At 38.5% G+C, this 27060-nt stretch overlaps 1 protein-coding gene and 1 long non-coding RNA gene across 2 annotated transcripts; one reads left to right on the plus strand and one right to left on the minus strand.

Annotated features, from left to right (window-relative positions):
* Positions 1 to 1921: 1921 nt before the first annotated feature.
* Positions 1922 to 9209, plus strand: LOC147225695 (uncharacterized). The gene is made up of 9 exons (XM_086162208.1): positions 1922 to 3154; positions 3382 to 3422; positions 3536 to 3610; positions 3933 to 4122; positions 5087 to 5599; positions 7460 to 7755; positions 8419 to 8461; positions 8586 to 8624; positions 8709 to 9209. The coding sequence occupies exons 1-9, from the start codon at positions 3088 to 3090 to the stop codon at positions 9125 to 9127; spliced, it is 1683 nt and encodes a 560-aa protein (XP_086018334.1). The 5' UTR covers positions 1922 to 3087; the 3' UTR covers positions 9128 to 9209.
* Positions 9210 to 18135: 8926 nt separating this feature from the next.
* Positions 18136 to 26531, minus strand: LOC147225696 (uncharacterized). The gene is made up of 4 exons (XR_015107287.1): positions 26316 to 26531; positions 26171 to 26225; positions 25000 to 25066; positions 18136 to 18791 (listed from the first exon to the last, which is right to left on the minus strand). It is a non-coding gene; the product is annotated as an uncharacterized LOC147225696 (long non-coding RNA).
* Positions 26532 to 27060: the final 529 nt, after the last annotated feature.

Below are 27060 nucleotides of genomic sequence, written 5' to 3' on the forward strand. Positions count from 1 at the left end.
CACCGCTCATCACTTCACTCATTGCAACTAATGTGATTAGAACAGTCAGTGTCAGATACATAGTCAATAATACATTTATCTTCATAGGCCAGCACTCACGAGGTTTGGGGGGTTGTGCAAGGAAGCACGTACATTTTTCCCTTAAAATGGGCTGGGGATGTTAATGAAAGTATTTTTTTAATAACATGCAAACGGAGAAAAAAAAAAAATTGATATTTAAGTCTTGATTTAAAGGACTGGTGGCATCAATGGTAGAATCCAGAAGATAAATGAATCCCTATGCATCAAACTCGTAGGCTGTAAAATTTTGCAACTATTTATGACACTTGTTTAATTTTCACCCCCAGTAGGGATAGATAATAGACCAAGTGTGTCAAACTCAAGGCTCGCGGGCCGGATCAGGCCAACAAACAGGTTTAATCTGGCTCGCAAAGATAAACGATTCCAGGTTTCAGGGGTTAATTGAATAATAGGTACACTGAGAGTAGTTAATATGTCACAATTTTACCCATCCGACCCACTTGAGAATAGCTTTTCCTCCTTGTGGCCCCTGAACTAAAATGAGTCTTACACCCCTGTAGTAGACGATGAAATTGCGGTATCACAATACATTGTAAAAAATATAACATAATCTTGTCTATTAGACAACATGATCTTAAGTGCCTTCTTGAGCATCAACTGATGTGTACATCTCTATCAAATAAATGAAATACTATCCTTGATACACTGATAATCAAATCTTTAAATCAAATCTTTTTCTTGCACCCTTAACTGCATGACACAAAGAAAAACACACAAACACACGGAGAGAGAGAGAGAGAGAGAGAGAGAGAGAGAGAGAGAGAGAGAGAGAGAGAGAGAGAGAGACTGGGATAATAGTGTCATATTGAATGTGACAAATAGTATTCCCCAGTGTTTTACAGCGTAAATATCAAAACTGAGAGCTAAATCCAGGACTTGGCCTGAATTTAAACTTGGTGAAACTGTCAAGTAAGCTTTGTCATTTGTTTTTCACTTGAGGGTTAAAAATCTTGCCTTTTTCACTAGATGTTATCAACATGGTTAAAAACACAGCTGATTCCTCTACTTGATAGATTTACATAAATTACCTGTTCATGTCTCATTGAATGTCATTTTAGATCTGTCCGTCTGTCCGTCCATCTATCTGTCTACTTATATGAGGGCCACTTACTATCTCTTCCTATGAGACCAATTGATTTGCTTACATAGCCGAATTAACCAGAACAGATCAGATAAAGAGAAAAAAACTCTTTCCTCCTAGCTGCAGCAGGGGGACTTTAAATGTTTTTTATCTCATTGCTGTTTCCTATAGAAAATATGGGTATCCCGTGATAGGAGTGGCTTCAGATGTCTTCACTGTGCAGCAGCTAGAGGCCATGCCAGCATGATGTCATCACTGCTACAGTCACTTAAAAACTACAAGACTGAGGAGATATCTGCATGGAGCAAAAAACTCTTTTTGACATTTCAGAGAAGGCCTAGAAAACGAGAGGTGTTCCATGAGGAGTGGGCAAAGTTTGACTCATGAATAACAGAAAAAAGCCTAACATCTACACTGCTCTGCTCTGGGTGGACACCCAGATGTATTCAGTGATGTGCGGAAGATACCAACGCTGGAGGTCGATGGAGAACAAACCCAACAACATAGCTTTCCTCAAAAAGAAGATTGGATTCTTAGCAAGCAAAGGGGAACAGTATATTTGCATGTCCATCTGTCTATGTTGTTTGATTAACATCATTTATCAATACATATTAACCCTCACACAGTGCCAAGACAAACTGAAGTCATCTGTTGGGGGATTCTTTGTTGGTTCATCACAACAAGATGCCTCGAGCATTAAAGGTTAGAGGAGCTACTAATGAATAAGTTCAGTCTCAGTTAATTTTACTTCAGTTTGTATAGACTTGTATAGACTTGTATAGACTTGTATTGACTTACTCCAATAGAATTATCTAGAACTTATCGCCTTTTTTAAAATAGAGATGGAAAATGTAGTAGCCAAGATGTACCTGGCTGCTTGGTGGTTGAAACTCTCTTGAAACTACCTGTTACTCATGCTCTCCTTGAGATATCGTTTTCTTAAAGGTTAAAAGGGGTCCAAACTTCAGTAAACTAAAACCACATGTGACCACACAAGCATACAGAGGAATTGCACTTCTAGTTTAGTTTTTTTCCAACGCGCAATGTCAGCATTTCTTCGAAATCCTCTTGCAGTTAACCCACATTGTTTCTAGTCTTTCGTTTTTCCTTAATTCTCTGCTCTTGCTCTATTCTCACAGTCTTTCTTGGTCATGATGATAATTACTGGGAATTTTTTTTTTTTTTACGCAGACATGTATAAATGATTAATATTTCATTAGCTCCATAAAGCACACCATTTCATTTATCATTTCTGTGCTATTTTTACCTGCAAAATCATTAGAATGAGTAATTATATGTCCAAAATCTTTTGTAAATCTTATGGCAAGCAGGTTGGTGACCAATCAATCTTCAGAATATGGAATCATTCTACTGTTTTTATGCAACTGGGATGAGTTTCTATAACTTTTTATATAAAACCTACAAATGTTAAAGGAGCAATTATCCAGGTAGGGAATATAGCACCCCAAGTATTCCACTTTGGCACAATAGAGGAAAGGTGTTGAAAACTTAAATTAAAAAAGTATAATGGTGGAGTTGTGGAATTATATTATATTTCATTATTATATAATATTAATGAGTCGTGGTAGTTATTCTATAGATGGATGATTCATCAAACCTGTAGAGGGGCATGACTCGCTGCTGTTCAAAGTTATTTTAATCTACCATATGAATAATTCATATAATGATTATATTCTACTTGAGGAGAAAAAACCAACAGCAGATACAGTGATTTGCTGTTGTTGTATTTGCTTTTTGTCAAAGAGTTGTTTTCATTTCACGAATCGCTGAAAATCATAACCTCACACACTAGGGTTTGCAGATGAGTAATCGCCGTAAAGACTTACTCTCGCGGTAGAAAACGGGATCTCTGTATCACGTGACTTTGTTTCGTCTGCCTCGGTGCATCCTTGAGGTATGCTGTAATGGCAAGAAACGAAGAGAAACAACAAGGGAAATTAAACAGATTATGGCTTCAGAAAGAGAGACAAGGTATGCCAATAGTTACTCAGTCAACATGTAAACGTAAATAGTATCTCGTGGATGGTAGAATGCTGTTGAACGACCAGTTAGCATCGCTACGGCAGAGCTAACTGTTTTCCAATCACTCCATTCGATTAGTATGACAACACACTGCTGTCAACCATACCTTCTCATCAATGACAAATGACTGAGTTTCTCAGCAAAAGTGATTGACTTGTCTCAAAAATTCTTTACAGAAGGGCGACTGAAGGACACCCACGAGCGAAGACCTAAGCTAGTAAGGATGTTATTATTAATTCCGAAATTGTCGAATCCTTAGCTTAATTTATTTGCTCTCTCACTATACTGTCTGAGTTACTCTGGTCGTTTTTTCTTTTTGTCTTTCCTCAGTCAACTCTTAATTCAGCAAGTTCTGTGAAAAAATGGATTCCCAGCATCAAGAAAGAAATAGAGTATTACTTGCAGGTAAACTTTTATAATTCATGTCTGAAAATTATTGTTAAAATTATTGTTGTCTGATTAGCTACTGCCAAAAGTATAACCCCTTTCGCTAACTTTATTCTTATTTTTTATTTGATGCTGATCATGCATGTTAATAATGTTTTTGGACATTTATGCACAGCTGTTAAAGCTGTGGCTTAAATTATGTGTAGCTAAAAATTGGATTTGATTGTACATCACTCTTTATGTAATTTGTCAGAAAAAAATTAATAACATGAATTAATTGTGTACCATGAATCTGTATCAATTACCACTAATGCTCTTTGTTTTTCTTTTTCCCTTACAGCAGTCCCAGCTTTCTCATTATCCAGAAAGGAAGATAGAAGAATTCCAGCTGCGCATTGAGACTTTAGAAAAGGAGTACAAAAGTTTCATCAAAAAAATACGAGCCCTTGACCCCTCCTGTAAACATAAGCCATGGAGTCCTCGCCCTTATTGTAAAACAAGAGTAGAGACACAAGATTCTTCAAACAATGGTTAGTGCACATGCTCAGAACAGGCGTACAATTACAGGTAGCTACCTGGTGGTTTACTGCGTTGTCTAATTACACCAAATCACAGTGGTACAGCCGTAGTTTGTATTGTGTTTCCTCAACTACCTTTATTTCTTCTAAGATTTTTAGGATTACATTTTATGTAATAATATTTGCAGTTAAAAAGAGCTATAAAATCAGCTCTTAATCAGCTATAAAGCTATAAAATATTTTAATAAATATAACATCTTTTAATAAAAGACCTTGAGTGTTTATATTGCCAATATGCCTAATATGTCTAAAATTTAATGTCTTACTTGCTGGATAAGTTGTGTTTCATCAGAAAAAATGGACTTCCTACCCATCCCAGCTGAATGTTAATTTTGGTCGATGCAGTACTATTGTTTCCTACTCTCTTGATATTTTCTGTTTTAGCCATTGGGAAACAGTTTACAGAACCTTGAAATTAAGTCTGTTTTTAATCCCCCCAAGAATTACTAACACTTACAAATATACATACTACATGTAGACACTGTAGAGGAGAATTTGTTTTACCTTGATTTTGGATATTCTGAAACCTTTTGGAAAGAGGGAAACAAATAAGGATAAACCTCAGAAAGAACCCATTAGGATGGTAACTGCTGGATGTACAGATAAACATACAGTATAACTTGAAATAATTCTAACAAAAGGTTGATATATGAGAATTATTAATTGTATGCAATGGGTCCTGTTGATAAGCATCATCAAGTGCTACCAACATGGTCAGATGTTTTAGTTTTAGTTAAAATAGCTTTTGCATCCTGAGCCATTTGAAGACTTGTTTGCATTAGCAATGTTTACTTTAATATGACATTTTAAGCAAGTTTTCTTTTTTGATTGATTACCAGTAAATATTATATAAAATTTCAGGATCTGCAAGTTCTCTGGACTTTAAGTCATTCATGTGTCTTTCTTTAATTTACAGTTAAAGCCCCTCGAGTGTGTGAGTCACATGATGGGAGGAGCCCTTTTATTGGAGGCGAATGTAACTCGACAGCCAGCTGGACAGAATCTTCCAAAATCTTGGTTTCTACCACACCTACCTCAGAGACCTTGGATGCAGGATGTGCCAATCAGGACCAGCCCCTTTCCTTTGACCGTACACGGCTGGCGGTGGCTGCTGCAGCTTTTAGAGGACTGTCTGATCAGCGAGGCGTCTCTCCAACTCAGAACTTAGCCAGGGTGCTGCAGAGTTCTCTGCCTAATCTAAACAATTCTCCACAAGGACAAATGTTTTCAACCCAGATACAAGACACCGGAAGACCCGAAGGGCACAACAGTGGAGCTGCGATGCAGTTTGTGCTTGTGCAGGATATTGACAACCAGGGACATCAACCAGACTATGAAGCTGCACAGAGGATATTGGCCTCAACAGGGGAGAAAACAGGTCATGTCCTAGGCTTGAACATTTACTCCTCTTCTGATGAAGAGACAAACATATGACACTTTTACAAAAGTTGCTGCTAATTGAATTAGAATGAAGTTTGTCTTCCAACCCTTTGATATACTGTGTTTGTTCAACAGCTTTCAAATAGGTCTTGGTCACAGAGTCAATGTCTTAATTACCAGATCTTCAATTACAATGGAAGAAAAGGCAATTGACTTTCATTGTATCTTAATATATTTTCTTACGGCATGGGGCATTCAATCTACATAAGATACAGAAAAGACTAGTTTTAATTATCAATGAATGTACTCTTTATATGCTATGTTATATTTAGGAAAAATAAATGTTAGTATCATAAAACATTTATGATTAAGAAATTCTTTTGGAATAAATGGTATGTTATCAGTCATTCTGGCCACAACTGCTTCCATCATTAAACAGCAAAGTGCGACTGAGAAACACAAATGTTGCTGAATCAGTGGTTCACACAGCTGTCTGTATTATATGTCAGAGCGAAGTGGCACATAACCTAATGAACCACCCCTCCCCCCTGAGTCATTCTGCTGTGCCGGTTTGAGTGGTTGCTTGCACACAGGAACGCTTTCACAATTACACTTCTGGGAAATTATCAGCACTACACACGCTGTGGCTCTGCAAAGTCTCGTCCAATTTGATGTAGAGGCCCGCAACTTACGGCTCCCACCAGTTGGTCTTTGCAGAACAATGGAACAGTTTTATTAAGTCAGATGTAGATGAACTTCCTTTGCAGCTTTCAGATTGCACAGCAACAGCATATGCATCTTTTTAGCTATATTGTCTGACTTCACAACAAAATTCCTTTTTTTTTGTTTTTTTTGTTTGTTTTTTTTTGTTTTAGCTTGACATAGCCACCTGGCCTACATAGAAATGATAATACTGGAATTACACTTTTAAAAAAATGCTCTCCACCATGTCCTGATACAAACAGAAAAGAATTGCTTTTTCAAGGAAATTGCTGCAACCACAGTAAATAAATTGTTTTACCAACAGCATCCCTGGTTACATCAATAAAAGGCAATAAGACCGCAGTGGTATTAAATGACTGGGGAGGAAATCAAAGTGTGCTCCGTTTTCCTGTAAGATAAACTCTGAGGTGTCGTTTGGGGTTTAGTCTCAAATTGTACATGTCACCGTCTTTCTTTCGGTGCCCCCTCATCACCATTTACTAGTTTCTCACAGGCAGCCAACTCAAAAACCAATGCGAAGACATGCATCCTTTTCATGTGGCAGCTGCCTTCCCACCAAAATCTTCACAGTACTGCTAATTCTGTCTTGTGACTTGCAAACATAGTTCTTTATGCATAAAAGAAAACTCTAAATCCTTGGGAAAAATGTATAAATGCGGAAAAAAATCTAATAAAGTGATAAGGTGGGTCATAAAAAGACCCCACCTGTGATAGCTGGGTTAGACAGTATGTTGCATGCATTTTTAGTTGGTATCTAAATTGGTATCTTGGTAGCTCTTCAAATCTCCAATGAAATTTGTGAAAAGGTCTCAGTCTTGGAATGACTATTGGAGAAGGGCGCAGTCATATAATGTCTGATACTTCCTGTCACTCATATCTGAGGAACAATCTATAGTCCCACCATGTCAAAAAAACCTCAAAACTAGATGGAAACAATGTGGTTATTAGAATTATATGATAAAGCATGAAGTTACAAAGTTTTCTCGTAATACAGACAGAACGAGATGCACGCATTGATAATAGATGATGATTTAATGACAACACAAGAGCAGGTCAAACTTTGTGAGGGGGGAGGGAATGTGGGTGGTGCACGTCGTTGAAGATTGGTGTATTAAGAAAGTGCTGCTCAGACAAAAGTACACACCTCTTACATGCAGAGGCGACCAACACACACATCTATGTCAAGGGACCAAGACCTGCACCATGAGCTGTGACCACAACTATCCATACCCACAGGTGTTTCTTGTGAATGGAGGAGAAGGTCAACATTACCCTGCTCAGCTGCCCAGTCTTGTTCCCTGCTGGTCCTTCCCACCTGCCCAGGAGAAGGTGAAAGTCAGCAGGAAAAATCATGGATGCATGGGAGTCAGCCCTGGTCTGGCCACAGTTGTGCTGCTGCTGTTTTTGCTTGTCTTTGCTGCGCTGGGCTTTGGCACCTACCTGATTTACAACATGCAGAAAGAACTCTCAGAAATGCAGAAGGTAAGAAACTTAGGTTATATGGAGTCAGCAAGTGAACATGGAGCGTTCATGAATTTTGAGATGAATTGAGCATTATATATATCCAAGAGAAGATGATACTGTACAATTTAATGTTACATTTTTAGACTAAATTATGTTCAGCAGGATTACCCATACATGGAGAGAACAAGGAAAAGGACCTGTAAACATTTGACCTATTTAAAAAAAACAACTGTTGTAATCCCCCAAAATAATGTGTAATTAGCTGTTTCAAGAACCCACATGTACATTTAAAAAAAAAAAACGGAAAATGTCACTTTTTTAATTCGTGGTCAGAGAAGGAGGAGTTTAACATCTCATTAACATGATTCAGGCCTTTACAAATTGATACAATGTGTGACTATCATCCCCCTCTAAGGGAAAATGCAGTAGGTGTTATGAAGATTAGTATTATTTAAATTTGAAAATTAACACAGCGCTGCAAAGTCAATGTAATCTTGGGAAGCAAATTGAACTTTTTGAGTCATATCTGCTTTGACCTTTTGAAAGGATACAATGTACAGCATCTGTGGTCACAGGTCCAGCATTGCAGGAAATCCTCTTTGTCAGAGTGTAACAAACCACTTACCTCAAAAGCATTTTTAAACGGGGTCCTCGTACTTCTCTTTCTCTATCTCATTTTAGGTGAAACCAGTCCAAGAGTTTAGCAAAGCTGAGAAGTATATCGGTAAGTCACTTTCATCCCACACCTCTCACAGGGGAAATATTCCTGAGCATGGAATGGAAGAGATGCACAGAGTGATGTGTAATCTGACAGCTGTGTTTTGTTTCCATGAAACTTGGGTTGAAAGGAGAAGACGTATCCCAGAGAACAGCTGCACATTTGATCGGTAACTCTTTTTATTCTAACGTCTATGTTATTATAATATTGTGATCCCCAAAATATTAAAAACAGTTCTTCCCTTCTGCTGCAGGGAAGATTCAGAAAGAAGCTCTCCATAAAACCTTGCGATGGGAGCCGGCGGTCGGCCGGGCGTTCACAGCAGGAGGAGTCGCGTACCGCACTGAAGACGGGGCCCTGCAGGTCAATGAGACGGGACTTTACCACATCTACTCAAGAGTAGAGATGATCTTCAAGCATTGTTACCTAACATCCTCGTTCATCCACTCCGTGTTTGTGAGGAGAGCGGGACACTCTTCACCACTGATCCTGATGGAAGCCCACAGAGCAGGTTTCTGCTCTCAGCAGAAGGGCCACGCATGGACCGCCGAGAGTTATCTCGGCTCTGCTTTGCAGCTGCAGAAATACGACAAAGTTCTTGTAAATGTATCGCAACCAATTTATCTCAGTCACGCAAGTTATGGGAATTTCTTTGGTCTGTACAAACTATAAAGAGTAAGGGTTGGTTGGCTGTGTGTGTGCTCATGACTTTCTCTTGCATTTTTAATACAGCAAAGCACATAAAATACAATAACTGGACTCATGAAATGATGCAAAGGGAAATATTGTGCCTTTTAATGATGACTGAGTCGACACTAAGGTGCTCATTTAGTTGTAGCATTTTTTTTTTACAAATATTTATTCAAATATGAATATCTGATATCTTCCAATTTGTGAATGTTTTTTCATTAAAGTGATTTGAGATAGATGTTTTGAATTATGCAATTTGGTTCTGCACATGATTTGTTTCTTTCTTTGTTTCACTTGTTACACCAGCCTTTCATTTAATCAAATATTCAGTTTCGCTTATGACCGCAAAGAAAATGACACAATTTTTCTTCCCATCATACATCTTGCAGTGAGCCACCGGTTGAACTGTCCTGTTCAACAATAACGTGGATGAAAATACATTGACTGTTTAATTTTAAGTTGAACAAAAACAAAGATTCAGACACTATGGTGCAAATGCATTTGCATTCTTGCAGTATTTTTCCACTTTAACACCTTCACAATACCGCTCTTGCTCTGTACACCACAAAAAGACGTCAGTGGTGCATGAGGATGAGCATGCTGGCACAGCTAAGGGGATTCAACATACACATGTGCTTCCTTCCTGTGTCAGCATTATGAGGGTCTTACGCGTTTGGCTCATGCAGAGTTTGTGGTTCTGTCTGTCTATGTGTCTTTTAGACTAACCACCACAGCTGAGCGTTCGATTTAAACTGAACAAACAAATCATCTTCAAAATTTCACAAATTTAGGGATAACCACACATTTTTCCCAGGCACTACTGATTGTTGGAAACAAATTTGAATTTTACAGTATAAGTCAGATGGACATGACATATACAGATTGATCCATGTGGACTTTATGGGGTTGGTGCAGCAAATCTTTTTTTCTGTTCATGGGAAACAGTGCGCCATGAGAAAAAATAGACCGAATCGTTTCATCAAAAGGTCAACATGCAGTTGGACGGCAAAAACAAAAACTGTGCAATATTTCATTTCACTGTGCAATATTCAGAAAGTGTGCAATATTTCATCTCATAACAGCTACACTGTGCAATATTTCATCTCATAACAGCTACACTGTGCAATATTTCATCTCATCTCATAAGAGCTACACTACAATTTTCACTACAATTTTCCCTTCTATCATACTATTGTGCACTCCTTATCTCACTTGTTACTAAGACACTTATAGTTTTATCACTGTTTACTAAGACACTTTATAGTTTCACTGAGACACTTTATAGTTTATAGTTTATTTTTATTTCTAATTCTGCCTTTTCTTTTATTATTTATTACTGTTATATTTTCTGTAACTCTGGCACAGCAATTTCCATCGGGATTAATAAAGTTGTTCTTGTTCTTATTCTTATTCTTATTCTTCTATGAATACTCAATATTAGCAATGACAATAAATACAAATAAGAATAAATGCACATTTGTATTTACTGTTCTCACTATATTTAAAGGTCACTTGTATATTTTCCCTTGTATAATTAATGAGATGAAAAAAATGGCAATATTGAGTCAGAAACTGTTCACCTATACATCCATTGTCTCGTGTTTTTCACAGGTTTTAATGTGGGGGTGAGTAACATTTTTCCTATGAAGGCCATATTCATTTTTTCCACCAGGGCCACTCTAAATTGTTTAACATATTTGTCTGACCACACTGCACATTGTAGTATCATCTTATATTAGCAGGCAAACTTCATTTGATCACTTTTGTTTACAAACCTGCAATTCATGAACTCTTATGTTGATATCACAGCTTTGCAACTGCTTTGCATTTGATTTCTCTTTTTTTGTTCTTTTTGTATGCCTGTCCATTTTGCAGCTATGGTCTACTTAAATCTTGATCCAGGGGCATGGTCACCCTCCTTTTGTTTAAGAATACACTTGAAACCTTTCTTTTTGAGAAAGCTTATAGCTAGGGTTAGGCTAGCCCCTGGTTATGCTGCATTGGCTTACTCTGCTGAGGGATATCCTATGATTCACTTCTGTCTTTCCTCCCACTCTTCCTATCCCGTCTGCACTTGTGTTCTTTCATCAATGCATGACAGTAACCCCGTATCTTCTCCCAGGTCCCTGGGCTCTCTATTGGCTTAATCTACTGCAGTGATCTTGCCAGGTGCCAAACATTTAATTCCTTTTATAAATATTAAAACCTGTAATGTATCATTTCAGGTGGCTCAGTGATTCAGTGGTTAACAAAAAAACTTTCTTTGATTCCTGCAAGAGGCTTTTCGGTGAGGAGTTTGCACGTTCTTCCCGTGTCTGCGTGTGTTTCCTCCTGGTTCTGCGACTTCCTTACACAGTCCAAAAGTAAGCAGGAGTTTAATTGTAATAAACTATAAAAAATGCCCAGAAACTAGAAAAACTGCCCAGATGTGCAAATGAGAGTTGTCTGTCTATATGTGGGCCTGCGATTGACTGGCGACGGGTCCAGGTTTTACCCCACCTCTCGCCCAATGACAGCTGGGGAAGGCTCCAGCATCCCTGCAACCCTAAAAGCAGGAAAAAGTAGTAGATAATGGCTGGGTGGATGGATGCCTCATTTCAGCCATAACTATGTGACTGTCAGTGCTGCTGTAAGTAGTTGTAAGAGATCATTTGTGGCGGCAAGACGGTGCAGTGGTTAGCCTCACGCCATAAAGGGTTTGATTCCCACAGAGAACCTTTCTATGTGATTTCATGTTCTCCCCCATGTTTTTCCTGTGTCTGAATGGGTTTACTCCAGTTTCCTTCCATAGTCCAAAACCATGAAGATGGTGAATTGGAAAAAAATGGGAAGATTTGCTTAATTTGAAAATAAGAGAGTGAATAGTTGTCGATTCTCGATATGTTGCTGTGCAATCGAGTATTGACCGGTCCTTAAGTGGTAGATCAAGGAACGTACGGATGGGATCATTTGCACCTGTCCCTCTTAACTCTCTTAGCTCCCCCGTCTCTACCATATTTCTGCTTTTTTTTGTCTTTGTCTCTTTCTACCCACTGGTTAAGGCAGAAGACCACCCACACTGAGCTAAGATTTCTGCCTGGGAAATGGCTATGTTTCTTCTGCACAGTTGCCCAGTGCTTGCTCATAGGAGAATGTTGGTAAAGCATATCAAAGAGACCTGCTCTACATGTCATGACACTTCTGTTATATCATAAAAAACCTGACTTGACTTGACTTAATCCTCCTGTTTTTATTTGCAATGCAATAGCACTGAATAAACAAAATGCAAAGGGAAAAAACAATACTTCTGTTGGTACTGTTTATATTTCTCTGCACTGTTTACATTTCTCTGCTCTGTTTACTTCTTGCCACAATAGTATGCTTATTATTTATTTATTGTCACCTACATGGCTTCACTGTGGATGGCAAAAGTAAGAATTTCATTATGCAGGGAAATGTGTTTAGACCACAAATATGACAATAATGCTTTGAATCATGAATCTTGAATAGTGTTCCAATGTGAAGTCCCAGGCTGCCTTTCGTTCAGTGCTTATGATTCTATTACCAGCTGTTTTTTAGGCTCAGATCATTCAGTTTTGAGTGGATTGCAAGAGTTGCTTTCCTAAATAAATGGCCATAGTGGCAGAAGGTCCAAGAACAGAGATCAAACTTCAGGGCACATCTCACAACTGCAGGAGGGAGATGCTTGCATATGGTTTCGAGCTTGTCATCACTCGGCAACTCAGCCGATTCCACATTAAATTCTGTAACAAACGCGTTCAGTTCTGCTCAGATGCATTTTATGTACTGAAACCTCTGATCAAATGCCCGATAGAGTCTTTCACACTTGCCAGCATAATCAGTGGTCACAGCAGGCTTTTTTGCTCTTGGAGAAAAGCAAACTGTGCAGTGCTTCCTCCCCCAGACCTCCGTACCAGTGATTGTGTCACTTCCAGCGATACCATGTATACCATGTTTGAAAGCAGAAAGCTTACTGGGACCTCAGAGTTTGATAGATAACTCTGATGGTGGTCTCTACCATGCTGGCCTGATGACACGATCAAATGCTATCACGCTGAGATAGGTTTCCCCCTCCTCTCCAAGAGTACTTTTAGGAGAAGTAGAAACACACCAAAAGGTACTGTTTGGCACAAACAAAGCAAAAGAAAACAATCAGTGTTGGAGAAGGTAGCAGCTGTAGTTAATTCTATTGGATCAGAGGAAAGATCTGTCTCAGAAAGAAAAAAAAAACGGTTTGACATCAAAATCAGGGCCAAAAAACACGGCCTACAGACACAAATTATCTGTATCAAAGAACAATCCAGCTTTCAGCCATGGATACCCGTGCGGCCAACATCTTCAGGGAAACACCACTTCGTTGGACTTCTCCTGATGGAGACGGTTTCCCGACAGAACCAGCTGTACCATTAACTAGTCACACTCCATGTGATGTAAAAACCTGGACTGATGTGTTTGATAAACATTTATTTAAACAGTTTAATTTGTGAAAATTGAAATGAGCACGACAAAAACAAAAACTCGGAGGGGACGGGGCTATCACAACCTGATTTGGTGAATCCTGGGTGGGTGGGTGGGGGGGGGCAGTACTGCAAATTCAGCGAGACACAACCAAATCCATAAATGAAATTAGGAATTAACATGCAAAAAACTCTACTACAAATCAAATCAGGGGTTTGGGGCATAATAGAGCATTACTACAGTCATGAAATATTTGTCCAAAGATTTCAAACAATCTCCTGTCACTAAGACCAAGATGTACTGGGACCTGCCAAAGTAAAGAAGTAAATCAACTCTTAGTCTTTAGCGCCATCTGTCAAATATTTAAAGAAAGTACATTGAGTATATGAAGAAAAGAACAGAGAGGAACGAGACAATGCCCATGACATCCTTGTTTATCATGTTTTTAAGTCTGGATTTGATAAAAAAGTCAAGAATTAATATTATTAAATCATAGATCTGAATATGAAATCACTCCACAAAATAAAAAAAAAGATTATATACTAGATTACATAGATTTAAAATCACATGAAATATATAATCTCATTTTTTTATAAAATTATTTTGAAAAAAAAATTACGAAATGAATACTTGTTTCATGTATTTCATGTGTTTTTATATATCTTTGTGCAGAAGGGTGAAATTATGTCTGCGACACAATAACTGTGCAATAAATCTATATAAAATAAATCTAAATACAGTTCTTCCCTTTATATGTGGCCATGGCAGCTAGAGTTCAGCGAACCCACATCAAATTTCTGCTCTATCCACGTGAGCCCACATTCAACATTGTGACCACTGGAGGGAAAACTCAGTGATATACAGTAATTATTCCTTTCATAATTACAGCTGTCAATGGACGGGATAAATTATGGAGCAAGGGAATATTTTGTCCCCAAAGGTTGTGGTTGAGATGCAGGCAAAATCAGCATGAATAAAAATGTGAGCAACAACTTGTCATTGGACAAATTGTGGTGACTTGACATCAGAGCAGTTCCAAAACTGCAGTTGTTGTGGGTAGTTCTCTCTCTGCAGTGGTAGGTGCTTTGGCTGGTGCAAGAACTGTTGAGCAATGCTCAGTTGCAGGGTCATGGCAGGGCCATGAATGCATATGCAAAGTCGCCCCAATCCAAAACAATAGCGGTGGTGGTTTACAATATTAATATGTAATGCACAGTTTGGTACGCATGAGGCTGCTTGGCCACCCTCTGTCCTTCCCCCAGGGAAAATTGTGACAATCAACAGCAGGTTCAAGTTCATCAGATCTCTGAGCACGCAAACATCCATGTAACGTGTTGAACATTCCCTCATTAGATTACACGCAGGATGTTGCTGATCTCATAACAGCAGTTATTGTAGCGCACGTTCTGTCTGAAACAGACACATTCCCTGCAGCGTAGCACAGCTGATAACCTTGTTATCAGAGCTTTAGTGACATTCAATTCAAATTCAATTTTCATCAGCAAGTATGTAGCAGGAAGGATTTTAAGAGCTGGGAAGTATTCGCCACTACATGGTACCTCACGGCTGCTGTCAAAAAGTATGTCACCTGCAATTTACCTATTCATACAAGGCTGTCTGGGACTGGATTTTTTTAAACTGCATCTATACCACTATTTGAACATCTGCAACATGATGAACACGCACTGTAATTTATATTTGAACCACTTGATGGTGACAGAGTAGTCTATTACAGACAGTAGTAGCTACAAATTTGTTATGAATGGACTAGCCATTATTCAGTTATTGAAATAATTTTTCCATTGAATTGGTGATTTTTTTGTCTGTAAAACGTAGAATTTATACTGATTGTATAAATGCAGTCAGTATGAATTAAAATCTTTGTTTAGATTTGAAAAAGATGGTGAAAGTCTTGCATTAAAAACTAAAGGATTGGATTACAATAATGCCCTTTTATCTGGGTTTCCCAGGTTGATGTCCAAGGTCTGCAAAAAGTTTAAGATCCAACCGTACATTTTTTGACCGGTGCAAGTAAGTTTGTTACTCCAGTGCTGCTGTCGCTCCACTGGCTTCCTCTCTTGGTTCGAGCAGACTTTAAGGTATTGCTTCTCACCTTATGTGACTGGCCGTGATTGTGATCCCAGCGTTCTGCCCTTTTGTGTGTGTCCAGGGTCCAGGAAAAGACTGTTGGCGAGAGGCAGTAGTAGTTTACTCTTAGGTCCAGCATATCTACAGTACGTCTTTTAGCCTCCCACACCTGATGCATCACATGAAGGCTTTACTTGACTTTACGTCTGTGTCTTACACATTACACTGGAAATAAAGTACAGTGGTTTAGACGTAAACATTGACAAACATTGTGTTTGTATCCATAACCACGTTTGCAATAACATTATGAATATGCAGAGAATACAACCATTGTCTGGCTCGTCCACAATAATTTATCAGAATATTCAAATTGAGTCGATGTCCTTATGTTTACTCTCCAAATGGAAACTGCAGCTGCCCATGGAGTAGAATAACAGTTTTTTAAAGTAGCAAAAAACAATTTATGCCATTTCAAAAAGAAATTGAGAAAATACACATAATGAGTAAAAAGTACAGAAATATATTATGAGACAGTGTGGAAAAATATTATTTTTAATAAAGTGCTTTTTAAAAACATTGTGAGATTTTATTTAACGAAAAAAAAAAAATCAATACTATATTCTTTATAAAAAAACAAAACTAAACTAAACAAAACAATACTATTTGCAATAAGGAATGACATGATTGAATTGTAGTCAGAAAAAAAAAATCCCTGATAAAAAGTTTAAAATCCCATTTCACACCAACTATTACCATCCAAGGTGTGCGTGCATAGATGTCAGGAGAAAAATCAACATATCAAGATTTAGTCATTTCGTAATCATATCTAATTACTCTTCTTTGACATTATCGGTTTAATGATTCAAGTGAAAAGGATTATGACTATCCATCCCATTGCAGCGTCTACCATTGAATGCATAGCTGAGGAATGTTACGGAAGTTGAAATTCACCAATACCACATTACACTGCTTATCCCATTACAGATACATGATATTTAAAACATGAACCAATTGTTCATTTTTCCCCATTTCATACTATACCTAAAATAGTTGGAAAAAACCCATGACTTATTTCAGTAATAGTCTTAGTGATTAGTGATAGCATGATACATTACAAGACGAATTACATCAGATTGAATCTGTTTAAGTGAGGTTTCCGCAAAATGGCAATCCGAAAGAATTGACAGGAAATTATCAAAGCAATGAAGCCCCAAGGGACAAAAGTCAGTGTTCTCCTCGAGCCAGTTCCAAGCCTGAATAAATGTGGAGGGTCGTGTCAGGAAGGGCATTCGGCGTAAAACCTGTGCCAAACTAAACACATCCATTCATTATTTACCCCTCATCCTGCACTCAGGGTCACAGGGATGCTGGAGCCCATCCCAGCTGTCAGATGCGGGCTACACCCTGGGCCGGTCGCCAGTTGATTGCTGGACTAAATATAGAGACAAACAACCACTCACTCTCTCAGTCATACGGCCAATTTTCCATCCATCTATCCATTATCTACCACTTATCCCACAAAGGGTTGGGAGTACAGCTGCCATCGGGTGGGAGTTAAGGTACACCCTGGACTGGTTGCCTGTCAATCGCAGGGCCGCACGTATAGACAGACAACCATTCACATCTGGGGAATTTTCCAAATTATTTAAATTAACCATCTGGACGCTATATTTGGATCGTGACACGAAACCAATGCAGACACAGGGATCGCATGCAAATTCCAGGTAATCGGACCAGCGGGGTTTTTGCTGTTAGGCGGAAGCGCTAACCGCTGTTACCCCCATGTCGCAAAATTAAGAAAACGTAAATCAAACATATGATTTACACTATGGATCGGTCGAGGCCAGCGGTGCCCTGTGTGATGGTGACATGGTGGGCTACAGTGGGTAGGAGAAGGTTTTGGGGGGGAGGCGTGTTAGTAAGCAGAGAGAAAAGAGGAAAGCGAAGAAGCTACGTTTGAGAACAGAGACTTTTAATGTTATGGATGTTCTGGAAGTAAAAAGAGTGTCAGATAGAAAGATGTGCCTGAGGCTAGAAATGAAGGTGAGAGGTTCAGTGTTGTTAGTGGTCAGTGAGTTAAGGGACGGAGAAATCTGCAGTGAGTTAGATGCAGAATAGCCCCAGGGGTCAGACGGTGGAAATCGGAGAAGACTTCAATAAACTTGTCGGTGCAGATGGTTGAGGTGGTGAAGAAGTGGTGGGCAGGTTTGGCATCCAGTTTGGGAAAATGGAAGCACAGAAAGTGGTGGATAGGATTAAAAAGCTGTAGCAAATACTTTTTTCCAGAAGAGGCAGCAACATAAAGTACGGGAAGGATTTACAGAAGGTTCGGGTGATAAAAGATAGAGAGGGAAATTTATTAACAAGTGACAGGTGTGGGATGGGAAGATGGAAACAGCACTTTGAAGAGTTGATAAATGAGGAAAATGAGAAGAGAAAGAAGAGGTGACCGTTGTGAAGCACGATGAAGGGTTGATCGGGAAAGGTGAAGCAAGAAGAGCATCGAAGAGGATGAAGAGGGGAAAGGCAGTGCAAGATACATCAGTGGAGGTATGGAAGTGTCTGAGAGGTGGCAGTAGATTTTGGAGCTCCTTTCTTCTTTGAAATAAGTTAGATTGTTCAACAGGATCTTAAAGAGTAAGAGGAAAAGAGAAGATTCATTACATTCATTTCCCTTCTTGGTCTAATGCCACAAATGAAAACCATAGGGATAATGTTTATTCTTAGAATGTTGATAGATAAGTATACAGGAGGTTAGAGAGAGCTGAATTTTACTTATCTAGACCTAGAAAGAGCATACGACAGGGTGCCGAGAGATGAACTGTGGTACTGTATGGGGAATCTGGAGTGGTCCAGCTGCAGGTTCGATTGGTTTAGGACAAGTTTGAAAGCTGTGGGACAGCGGTGAGGTGTTCGGTAGCTGTGACAGAAGAATTCAAGGTGGAGCTGGGAGTCCGTCTGGGGCCCTCCTTGTTTGGTGATGAGCAGGCTAGCAGTTGAGGTTGGACAGGAATCTCCATGGAACAGGTTGTTTGCATATGACCCTTGGTCTGTTGTGAGAACGAGGAGCAGGTGGATCTAAGGGAGGTTGAGGTAATTTCTGGAAAGGAGAAGAATGAAGATTAGCCGCACCAAGGAATAATACATATATGTGGAAGAGAGGGACTCAAGTGGAAAAGTGAGGCTAAAGGGACTGGAGATGAAGAAGGTGGCAGATTTGAAGTACACAGGGTCAACAGTCCAGAGCAACATTTTCTCAAGCCTAAATCGAGTCACGTCCAATACTTACTGTGGCCATACTGTTTCTTAATAGCTCTTAAGTATCTGCATTGAGGATATTTCATGGATGTATTAGTTTACCTATTAGTAATGTCCGTGAAACAAGGTTCTCTGATAAAACTCTAAACTCACAGCTTACTGTGAGTTCACTATATGCTGAAAATGTCACATCTACAGGCAGACAGTAGCGGTGGGTATTTCCCCAAATGATAGCGTGAAATTGCAGTGAATCTGTTCAGAGAATGAGATGATAGATAGGGCCAATTGAAGATGAGTGTTTTGACAAAAGCCCACTCATGATATGAAATATAAAGCTTATAGTTCAGGGCAGAGGTGGAAAGAATAGAAAGTGCTTCAGCTGAGCTTGAGGGGATTCCCCTGTCCATACAGGATATAAAGCTTTCTGGCCCTCTATCTCTCTGTCCCTCTCAAAGTATCCTGTCTGATGCATAAAGGGACACATAATGACTCAGAGAGTGGGGAAAGCCACCCCCAACCATCACACTTGTTGTATTGGGAACAAAACATCAAAAACTGTAGGCGTTTTTACCCAATAAATGTGTCTATTTCCCTGTGTGAATAAAAAAGAAAGTATGAATTTACCAGAACTGTGGGTTGCAGGTCAGTGCATTATATAAACAAATTTTCCGATTTACCGTGTTTGTATTTCTGTTTTCAACCCCGCTGTAAAGCATAACTTCCTGAAATAAAAGCGTTATAAAATGTAGACAGTGTGGGACTCCATTCCACACAATTTCAAGTTTGATTTTTACTTTGAAAACGGCTGTTTATTTTACTTGCTTGCAGATTACAGCAACCTTTTAGGTATTTCTGCAACTCAAAAGCAGAGTAAGACTATTACTGGAATAGAGACATAATGATTGGCCTTCAAGAACATCTTATTTTTCTCACCAAAGAATTCAGTGTTTTCTAAATTGTATCAAAGAATGGACTCTGATTAGGATTCACGGTTGTCCATTTTTGCTTCTCCTTTTAAGTGATGCCAGTAACTGTTTTGCACTTTTGTTTGTCTGCACCACTGTCATTGTGGCCTGACACCTAGATGCTTCCTGCATGCAGATTTGGACTACAATGTTTTGTGTGTGTGTGTGTGTGTGTGTGTGTGTGTGTGTGTATAAATACATCGAAGAATAATACAATCACATCAAACAAAATAGTTTTCAAATGCACACTCCTAGTCCGTAAAGTTGTAAATAGAATCAACAGACATTTAAAAAAAAAAAAAACATTTTCTCTCAAAAAACAATTCATTTAAAAAAGATATTACACAGCTTTACTTATTGACGGACTCTGCCAAGACTCCAACCAATGTCAAAGGGTGTCTATTCATTGATCAAATGAAGGGAAAATGCAGGGCGGAAAAATAAAAAATAAAAAAATGGAAGCCAAATTGTTTGACTTGGGGTAAACTGAATTGTGATTATTGCTTAGATAATCCATGTTCACAGCTAGTAATGGCATTTTTTGGGTTGTCTGCCTTTCTGTTCCTATTGATGGGGCAATATGTTCAAACTTAGGAATACGTTTTTTTTTTCTAACACCTTATGTCAGGCCTGGCCAACCTGTGGCAGCAAGTGGCTCTTAAGTTCATGTTGAATTTTGTGTTTGTGTGTTTTTTACTTATCCAATCACTTATCCAAGCGTTCTCCACGCACAGCAAAAAAAAAAAACACACACAAACACAATAATCGACATGAACGTAACAGCCGCATGTGGCTTGGGAGCCACAGGTTGGCCAGGCCCGCCTATGTCATCGACAAATCCTCATAAGGGCTTAACCTTGTGACCCTTGGATTTACTCAATGGAATACACACATGGGCTGAGACAGAATTAATGAGGAAGAACTTGTTGCATTTTGTTTCCTCACTTGACACCAGTGGCTTTTGCTGACAGTGGGATTTTACCTTATGTGTTATCACATCATTCAGCTTTTTCCCTTGAGTAACAAAGTCATATCAGAACTAAACCATGTTGGTAATTGTCTGGTATGCTGCTACTTGTTCAAAAGATATTTTAAAAGGTATGTTTGGTAGAGTGGAACAGAAACAACCAAGGTTGATATGAAATTGCTGATGTTAGTGGAGCTTTTCTACATTTTTCCAGTTGAAAAGGACACACTGAATCATGTAGTTGTAAAAGCACTTGAGGTGACAAAGAGGTGGTAAATCTTCACACACTCTGGAGAAAGCACTACATGTACATCTGTAAAAAAAAATAGATCGATTTCATTAAATATTCAGAATATCTTTTAAGCTGTCTGCAGCTCAGAGAAGCATGTGGGGGCAGCTGACAGGTCGGACAACATGTTTACCTGTCCTCATCGGCAGCAAAAAAGCACAGGAAATCACCTGACCCGTGTGGTATGAACAATGTCATGAAGGGGATGTTTGTGTCTAAGTGGAAAGAGAGACTGATAGAGATGCACATACGCACACACTTGCATACACTATAACGCCTGCACACACACACACCCATACACACACTTAGCCTGAATCATATCATATGGGCACTTGGGTTGGATTGCCGTATGTATGGAAAAATAATCAGTTTGTGACGCACAGCAGACCACAGAGCTCTTCCTATTTTTACAAGAAGGGAAATTTCTTTTTAATATGCAGATGGACTGAGCGCACTTTATCACGATTTACAAAACCAAAAAATCATACATCGTCAATGTTAATTAGATTGGATAGTGGAAAATTGACAAAGATCAGATGTTTGCATAAAATCTGTTGCATTTATTGACCAGGATCGACTTTTTATGTTTATATTAGCTTTATATCTAATGACAGTAGAGAAGGCACATGTGACCGCATCACAAAAAAAAACCTCAGATAAGCCCTTGGTATAAAGTCTGAAAAGTCAATCGAAACCTAATTGCAAGTAAAATCACCAATTGTGCCGGGATGTCTGATTACAAGACCACATTTTTCGGCAACAGCTAGATAATCTAAAGGTGAAATTAAGCAGTGTGTGTTTTAATGACTTTTAAGATTTGAAAAGAGGCTGGCTGGGATTTTTTTTTGTGTGGTGAAAAAGCCCTTGAGCCCACAAAGTGGTGTATCTAGGTCAGGTGTGCCACGCGACCCACCCTGGGAGCGCAAACCTCCGAGTACCACGTTCACTTGTAGACCAATTGGAATGAGCCAGGGAACAGTATGAAACTCCCCCATAAAAACAAGAATGACTACATCTGGGTAAACAGCAAAATCAAGTTTATCTTATCAGTCTTATCAACATCAATTCACAGCTCAGAAACCTGCTGATAAAACAAAAGTAAACTACTACAAGCTGTCAGTCAGACCAGCATGATCCTGATAAAGTAGGCCAGTATTGTTCATTAGATAATGTATCACTGGGAGGAAGTCCTTTGACTCTCCACTTGTTCTCGATAGACGGTGCATACAGACAACGTAAATCTTAACAGATGAGGAAATTAATATAGTATTTGTTATGCCAGCATAATTGCATATGTGTGTGTGTGTATATACATGTATATCATTTACTCTGTTGCGTTTTTTTCTGTTATAAGGCACAACAGCAACAAGATAATGTATATATAAATATATAAGCTACATTTAAAATAAGTGGTAACGCTGTCAATTGGATTTTTGTATGTCCAATCCTTCTACGGCCCTTCTGGTTGTGAAAGCCTCTTGATGAAAAACACTCGACGCAAAATATTGGCCTTTTTGAATGAAACCATTCCACAGAAAATGTATTGTAATTTTTTGTGTCAAGAGCGGCCTTGAATAAACTATTTTTCTCTGTTAACCCCCTGAGAATACCTTGAAATTTACTTTTAAAACTTTTGCATGTGTGATGCATTGCTTGGTGCTTTACTCTAGCACAGGGACAGGCAAACTATGGCCCGCGGGCCGCATCCGGCCCATTGGTCTTTTTAATCCGGCCGCCAAAGATTGGTACAGAATTCTTAATTAATGATTGGATCAGTGAATATAGGAGCTCAAACAGGAGATTATTTCATTTCTAGAGCTACTTGAGAATTTCCCTGAGCTGAGTGACAAAGATTGGCTTCGTGCTTTGGCCTTTACTGCTGACATACTGACACAAGAAGGAGCTGGACGTAAAGCTACAAGGGAAAAAACAGTTTGTGCATGAAATGCAAGCAAACGTCAGAGCCTTCAAAAAAAAGCTGGTTTTTATTTTCAAAGCAAATGTCAGCCAAATGTCAGACGAGTCTGATATGTACTGCTAACATATGTTTTTTTTTTTTACATGTCGTATCTTGTGCTGGCCCAAACCCATCTGTGAAATTTAAAAGTCACTGTGGCCCCTGAGCCAAAAAGTTTGCCCACCCCTGCTCTAGCACATAAGGCTGTTAACAGATGAAATACTGCAAAAAATATTAAGAACATTTCGCATCAACCCCTTCAACAGAGTAACCTAAAAATATTATTGATTCTCTAAATCTTTTTGGAGCCATACGTGTTTTGCAGCCACCTGGCTGACCGATAATCTCCTAAATATGTAAATGCAACAATACCGACACCCCCACGTGTAATATTTCAACAAACATGTGACAACTGGACAAAATTTTACTATGCCTTACTTGTGCATTCATCTCACCGTAAGAATACTATGCAACCTCAAATATGTGCAATAACGCAGCAACAGTCTGCCCAATGTTCAATATCTTATGTGAGCTTTCCAATCTGGAAAATTTTCCAACTGTGCACTACTTCTTTGATTTATTGTGTGTACATTTATTTTTATTTTTATCATGTGTATTTATCTGAACTGCATGTGTGTATGTGTATGCACATGTACGTGAGTGTGTTCTCACAAGCGCCTGTGTATGCAGTGTGAGTGTGTATGAGACCAATAGACTGGAGATGCACCTTGATATTTTGTTGTATTGAACTTTACTTTTGACAATAAAACTTTACTATTTTATTCTATTCTATTCTATTCTACATACACTAGAAAAAGTTTGTCTTTAACATCCAATCAAGCACCAAGTTGGCAAAATGTTAATCAAATATCCAGGTATTGCTGCTCTACCAGACAATTAAAAAATACCCTCTTCTAGATTTTGTTTGTACATTTTAATGATATTTCTATCTTCTGCTGGAATTGGAGGTTTTATCTGTCACCCAGATATTTCAATGAACTGCTCATATAGGCATTTTCTAATGAAACTGAAATTACATGTATTATACAAATCCACTGTATGAAAGAAAGAAATAGCACAAGACCAAGGATACACAATAACAACAATAATAATCATAATCACAATGTATTACAAAATCACAATCATAAGCAAGATGCTGATTAATGCAATATGAAATATTATTTAAAAGAAATCCAAAGAAATATCTGTAAAAATGTTACAAAAAATGCATCAGAGTGTCTTATCATTGAAAACGTAGAGATGTCAGAGAATGCGTTCGGTAAGTAAGAAGTAAATAAGGGGAGCCTCGGACAAACATATCACAACGAGAATCAAGGGCTACTATGATTTTTCGTTCACCTCAACATAGACTTGTGTTAAATACAATATTATCATTCATCTATCGATATGGATCTGATCATTCAGTACAAGGAACAAATCAGACTTTTGGTCGCTGGTATCTGAAACTGCACCAGGTTCAACCTCGAATATTAGCGGATTAGACTTGAAACACAAATACATGTTGTTCCTTTGTTTGTGCTCAGCAGTGAATGTTCAATAGATCAGATGACATGCAATCTATGATGTAACTGCTTCTTTAAGTTGATGAAACTGTTCGTCTGTGTCTTTGTCTACGTTTTTTTTTAGCCGCTCGCCTGAGTCCAGCCTGCTCAGAGTTCGTAGACATGGAAATTGCTGGCCGTGTAGTTGGACTGGAAGTAAAGGCTTATTGTGCTGTTGTTTGCAAGTGTAGCTTTGTCAAAAAAGAAGATTTCTCTCTGGCTCTTCTGTCTCTGGAGAGTTCTATTGATTTTATTCAACATGTGTACAAGAGTCACCTCTTCACTGATAATATCAGAGAATATCACCCACCCGTAGATTAAGTATATTGCTGCTCTGTCCACAGTGAAGATGTCATATCTTCCCTTTTGGTCACACTCTAAAGAATGAAGCAGATACACGAGTATAAGATTCTATTAATATAAATGATCATTTAGCTAGATTAGTCCGAGTGAGATTAGGAAGGTATAATAAATAATTTGCTCATTGTATATATGGTTATCTTGCATACAGGTTCACACACGACATTGGGTAATAGGCAATAACAGGGCCTCATATAGGGATGTACAACCAATCCCATGGTCATTTCCGTCCGAGCAAAGCTGAATATTTGAGAGCCGAGCTACCTTGTTCTGTGCAGACCTTGAGCAACAATAAGTAGGACATAACAAGAATTCAACAGAATCAGAAATACTTTATCGATCCTTGAGGAAATTAAGTGATCTCAGTTGATCTGTACAGTAAAGAAATAGAAATAAATAAAACAAATTAAACAACATAAGTGGTGTCAAGGTTTAAGATAAATAAGAGCAAAATACAAGAAGATAGACTGAGATGAGACAGTGTGGTGTTATTATCGGGCAGAGCTAAACAGTTGAAGCAAGAATGATTTCCCTATGCACTGACGTGGATTCAATCTACTGCTGAACAAACTCTGATGATTAATAAATGAATCGATTATGAATGAAGATATATTACGGGTTGTTTCTAGAATGGGGAGGCAGAATATACTTAGTACAGGGGTGGGCAATTATTTTAGCTGGTTGGCCACATTTCTTATTTAGTTTTTATGTGCAGGCCAACTAGGTATCATGTAAATTGAACAAAATGAAAATTGCAATTTGAATATTTGAATTTTTTGGTATTTTATTTCAACTTTAAAATCATTCACGATCGTATAAATGTACCAACATTATTTTGTATGTAATCATCCATAGAAAAATGAAACAAAAGCAAAAAAAAGGACTTTCCAAATTTGATATTGACGAAAATACTTGTTAAATTGTTCAAAGGAAATAGTTTGGCGAGCCGGATTAAAAAGCGAAACAAAAAGTATGTGGCCCGTGGGCCCTAAAATGCCCAAGTCTGTCTTAATAGCTTGTCATCAACTTCAATAAAGCATGATAAAATGATATCCAACTTGTTGATATAAAAATGGTTTCTACTTAGCAGACATAAAAACATTAGGAAAAGGTTTGCTTACTTTTTAGTGTTAAGTTTATGTTGACTTTTCCAGTGTAGCTTGATGGCCCAGCTTCCTACAATCAGAGAGATTGAGAGAATATCACGCATGATAAAACAGGGGAAGAGATATGAATTGGTGGAACAAACTCAGAGGAGTTTCTCACCTGTTTGCATGATGATTTTAGGAAGGAAAAATAGATGATGAAGCCCACAATTACCAGAGCAATCACTGTTATTAAAGCGAGTGCCTGTCTGCAGCTACAGCACTTAGTGGTCGAAATGTTGGGATAACAGCCCTCAAAACCCATTTCTACCTCCTGCAGCTACAGCTCCTCTCCTTTGGGGTGTTTCTTGGTAATGGAGATGAAATTTTTGGAGATTGTGTCTGTCTCCTCCTTGATATAGTCAATGTCTTCCCACACAATAGGCATGATTCACCATGTCCACTGAAAGGGAACTTCAGTCCTTGCTTTCACAATTGAACATTGCAGTATATCCACACAGGAAATATTGGTATTGCCGCCCACAGACTCAGTCCTGCTTATCAGGTGGAAAACAATCTTGCCCAGGAGAGTAACAGTACCAGGCAGACAAGTGTTAACGTCTCAGGAAGCCCTTTGCTATTTATAGTTTAAAAAAAAAAGTTCAGATCAGTTAAAAATGTCAGGTCTAAAGTGCAGTTGCTACTGTTTGAGGTGAGTTTAAATAAGACAATAAATAAAGTCATCAAACCACAAGGACTAACATCATCCCCCTTCAAACTCCTTTTATATTCATATATATGTTGTATGTGAAACTGTTCACTATGACAAATACCAGCATAGTTCCCTAATTATATAATTTCGGTGTACATTTAAGTTTACAATTCCCTCCAAAAAAAAACAACTTGTCTTTACTCGCTTGTGCTTG

The sequence above is a fragment of the Fistularia commersonii genome, chromosome 16 (assembly GCF_037954325.1).
Source record: "Fistularia commersonii isolate RoL2024-O1a breed Wild chromosome 16, RoL_Fcom_v1.0, whole genome shotgun sequence".
NCBI classification, from domain to species: domain Eukaryota; kingdom Metazoa; phylum Chordata; class Actinopteri; order Syngnathiformes; family Fistulariidae; genus Fistularia; species Fistularia commersonii.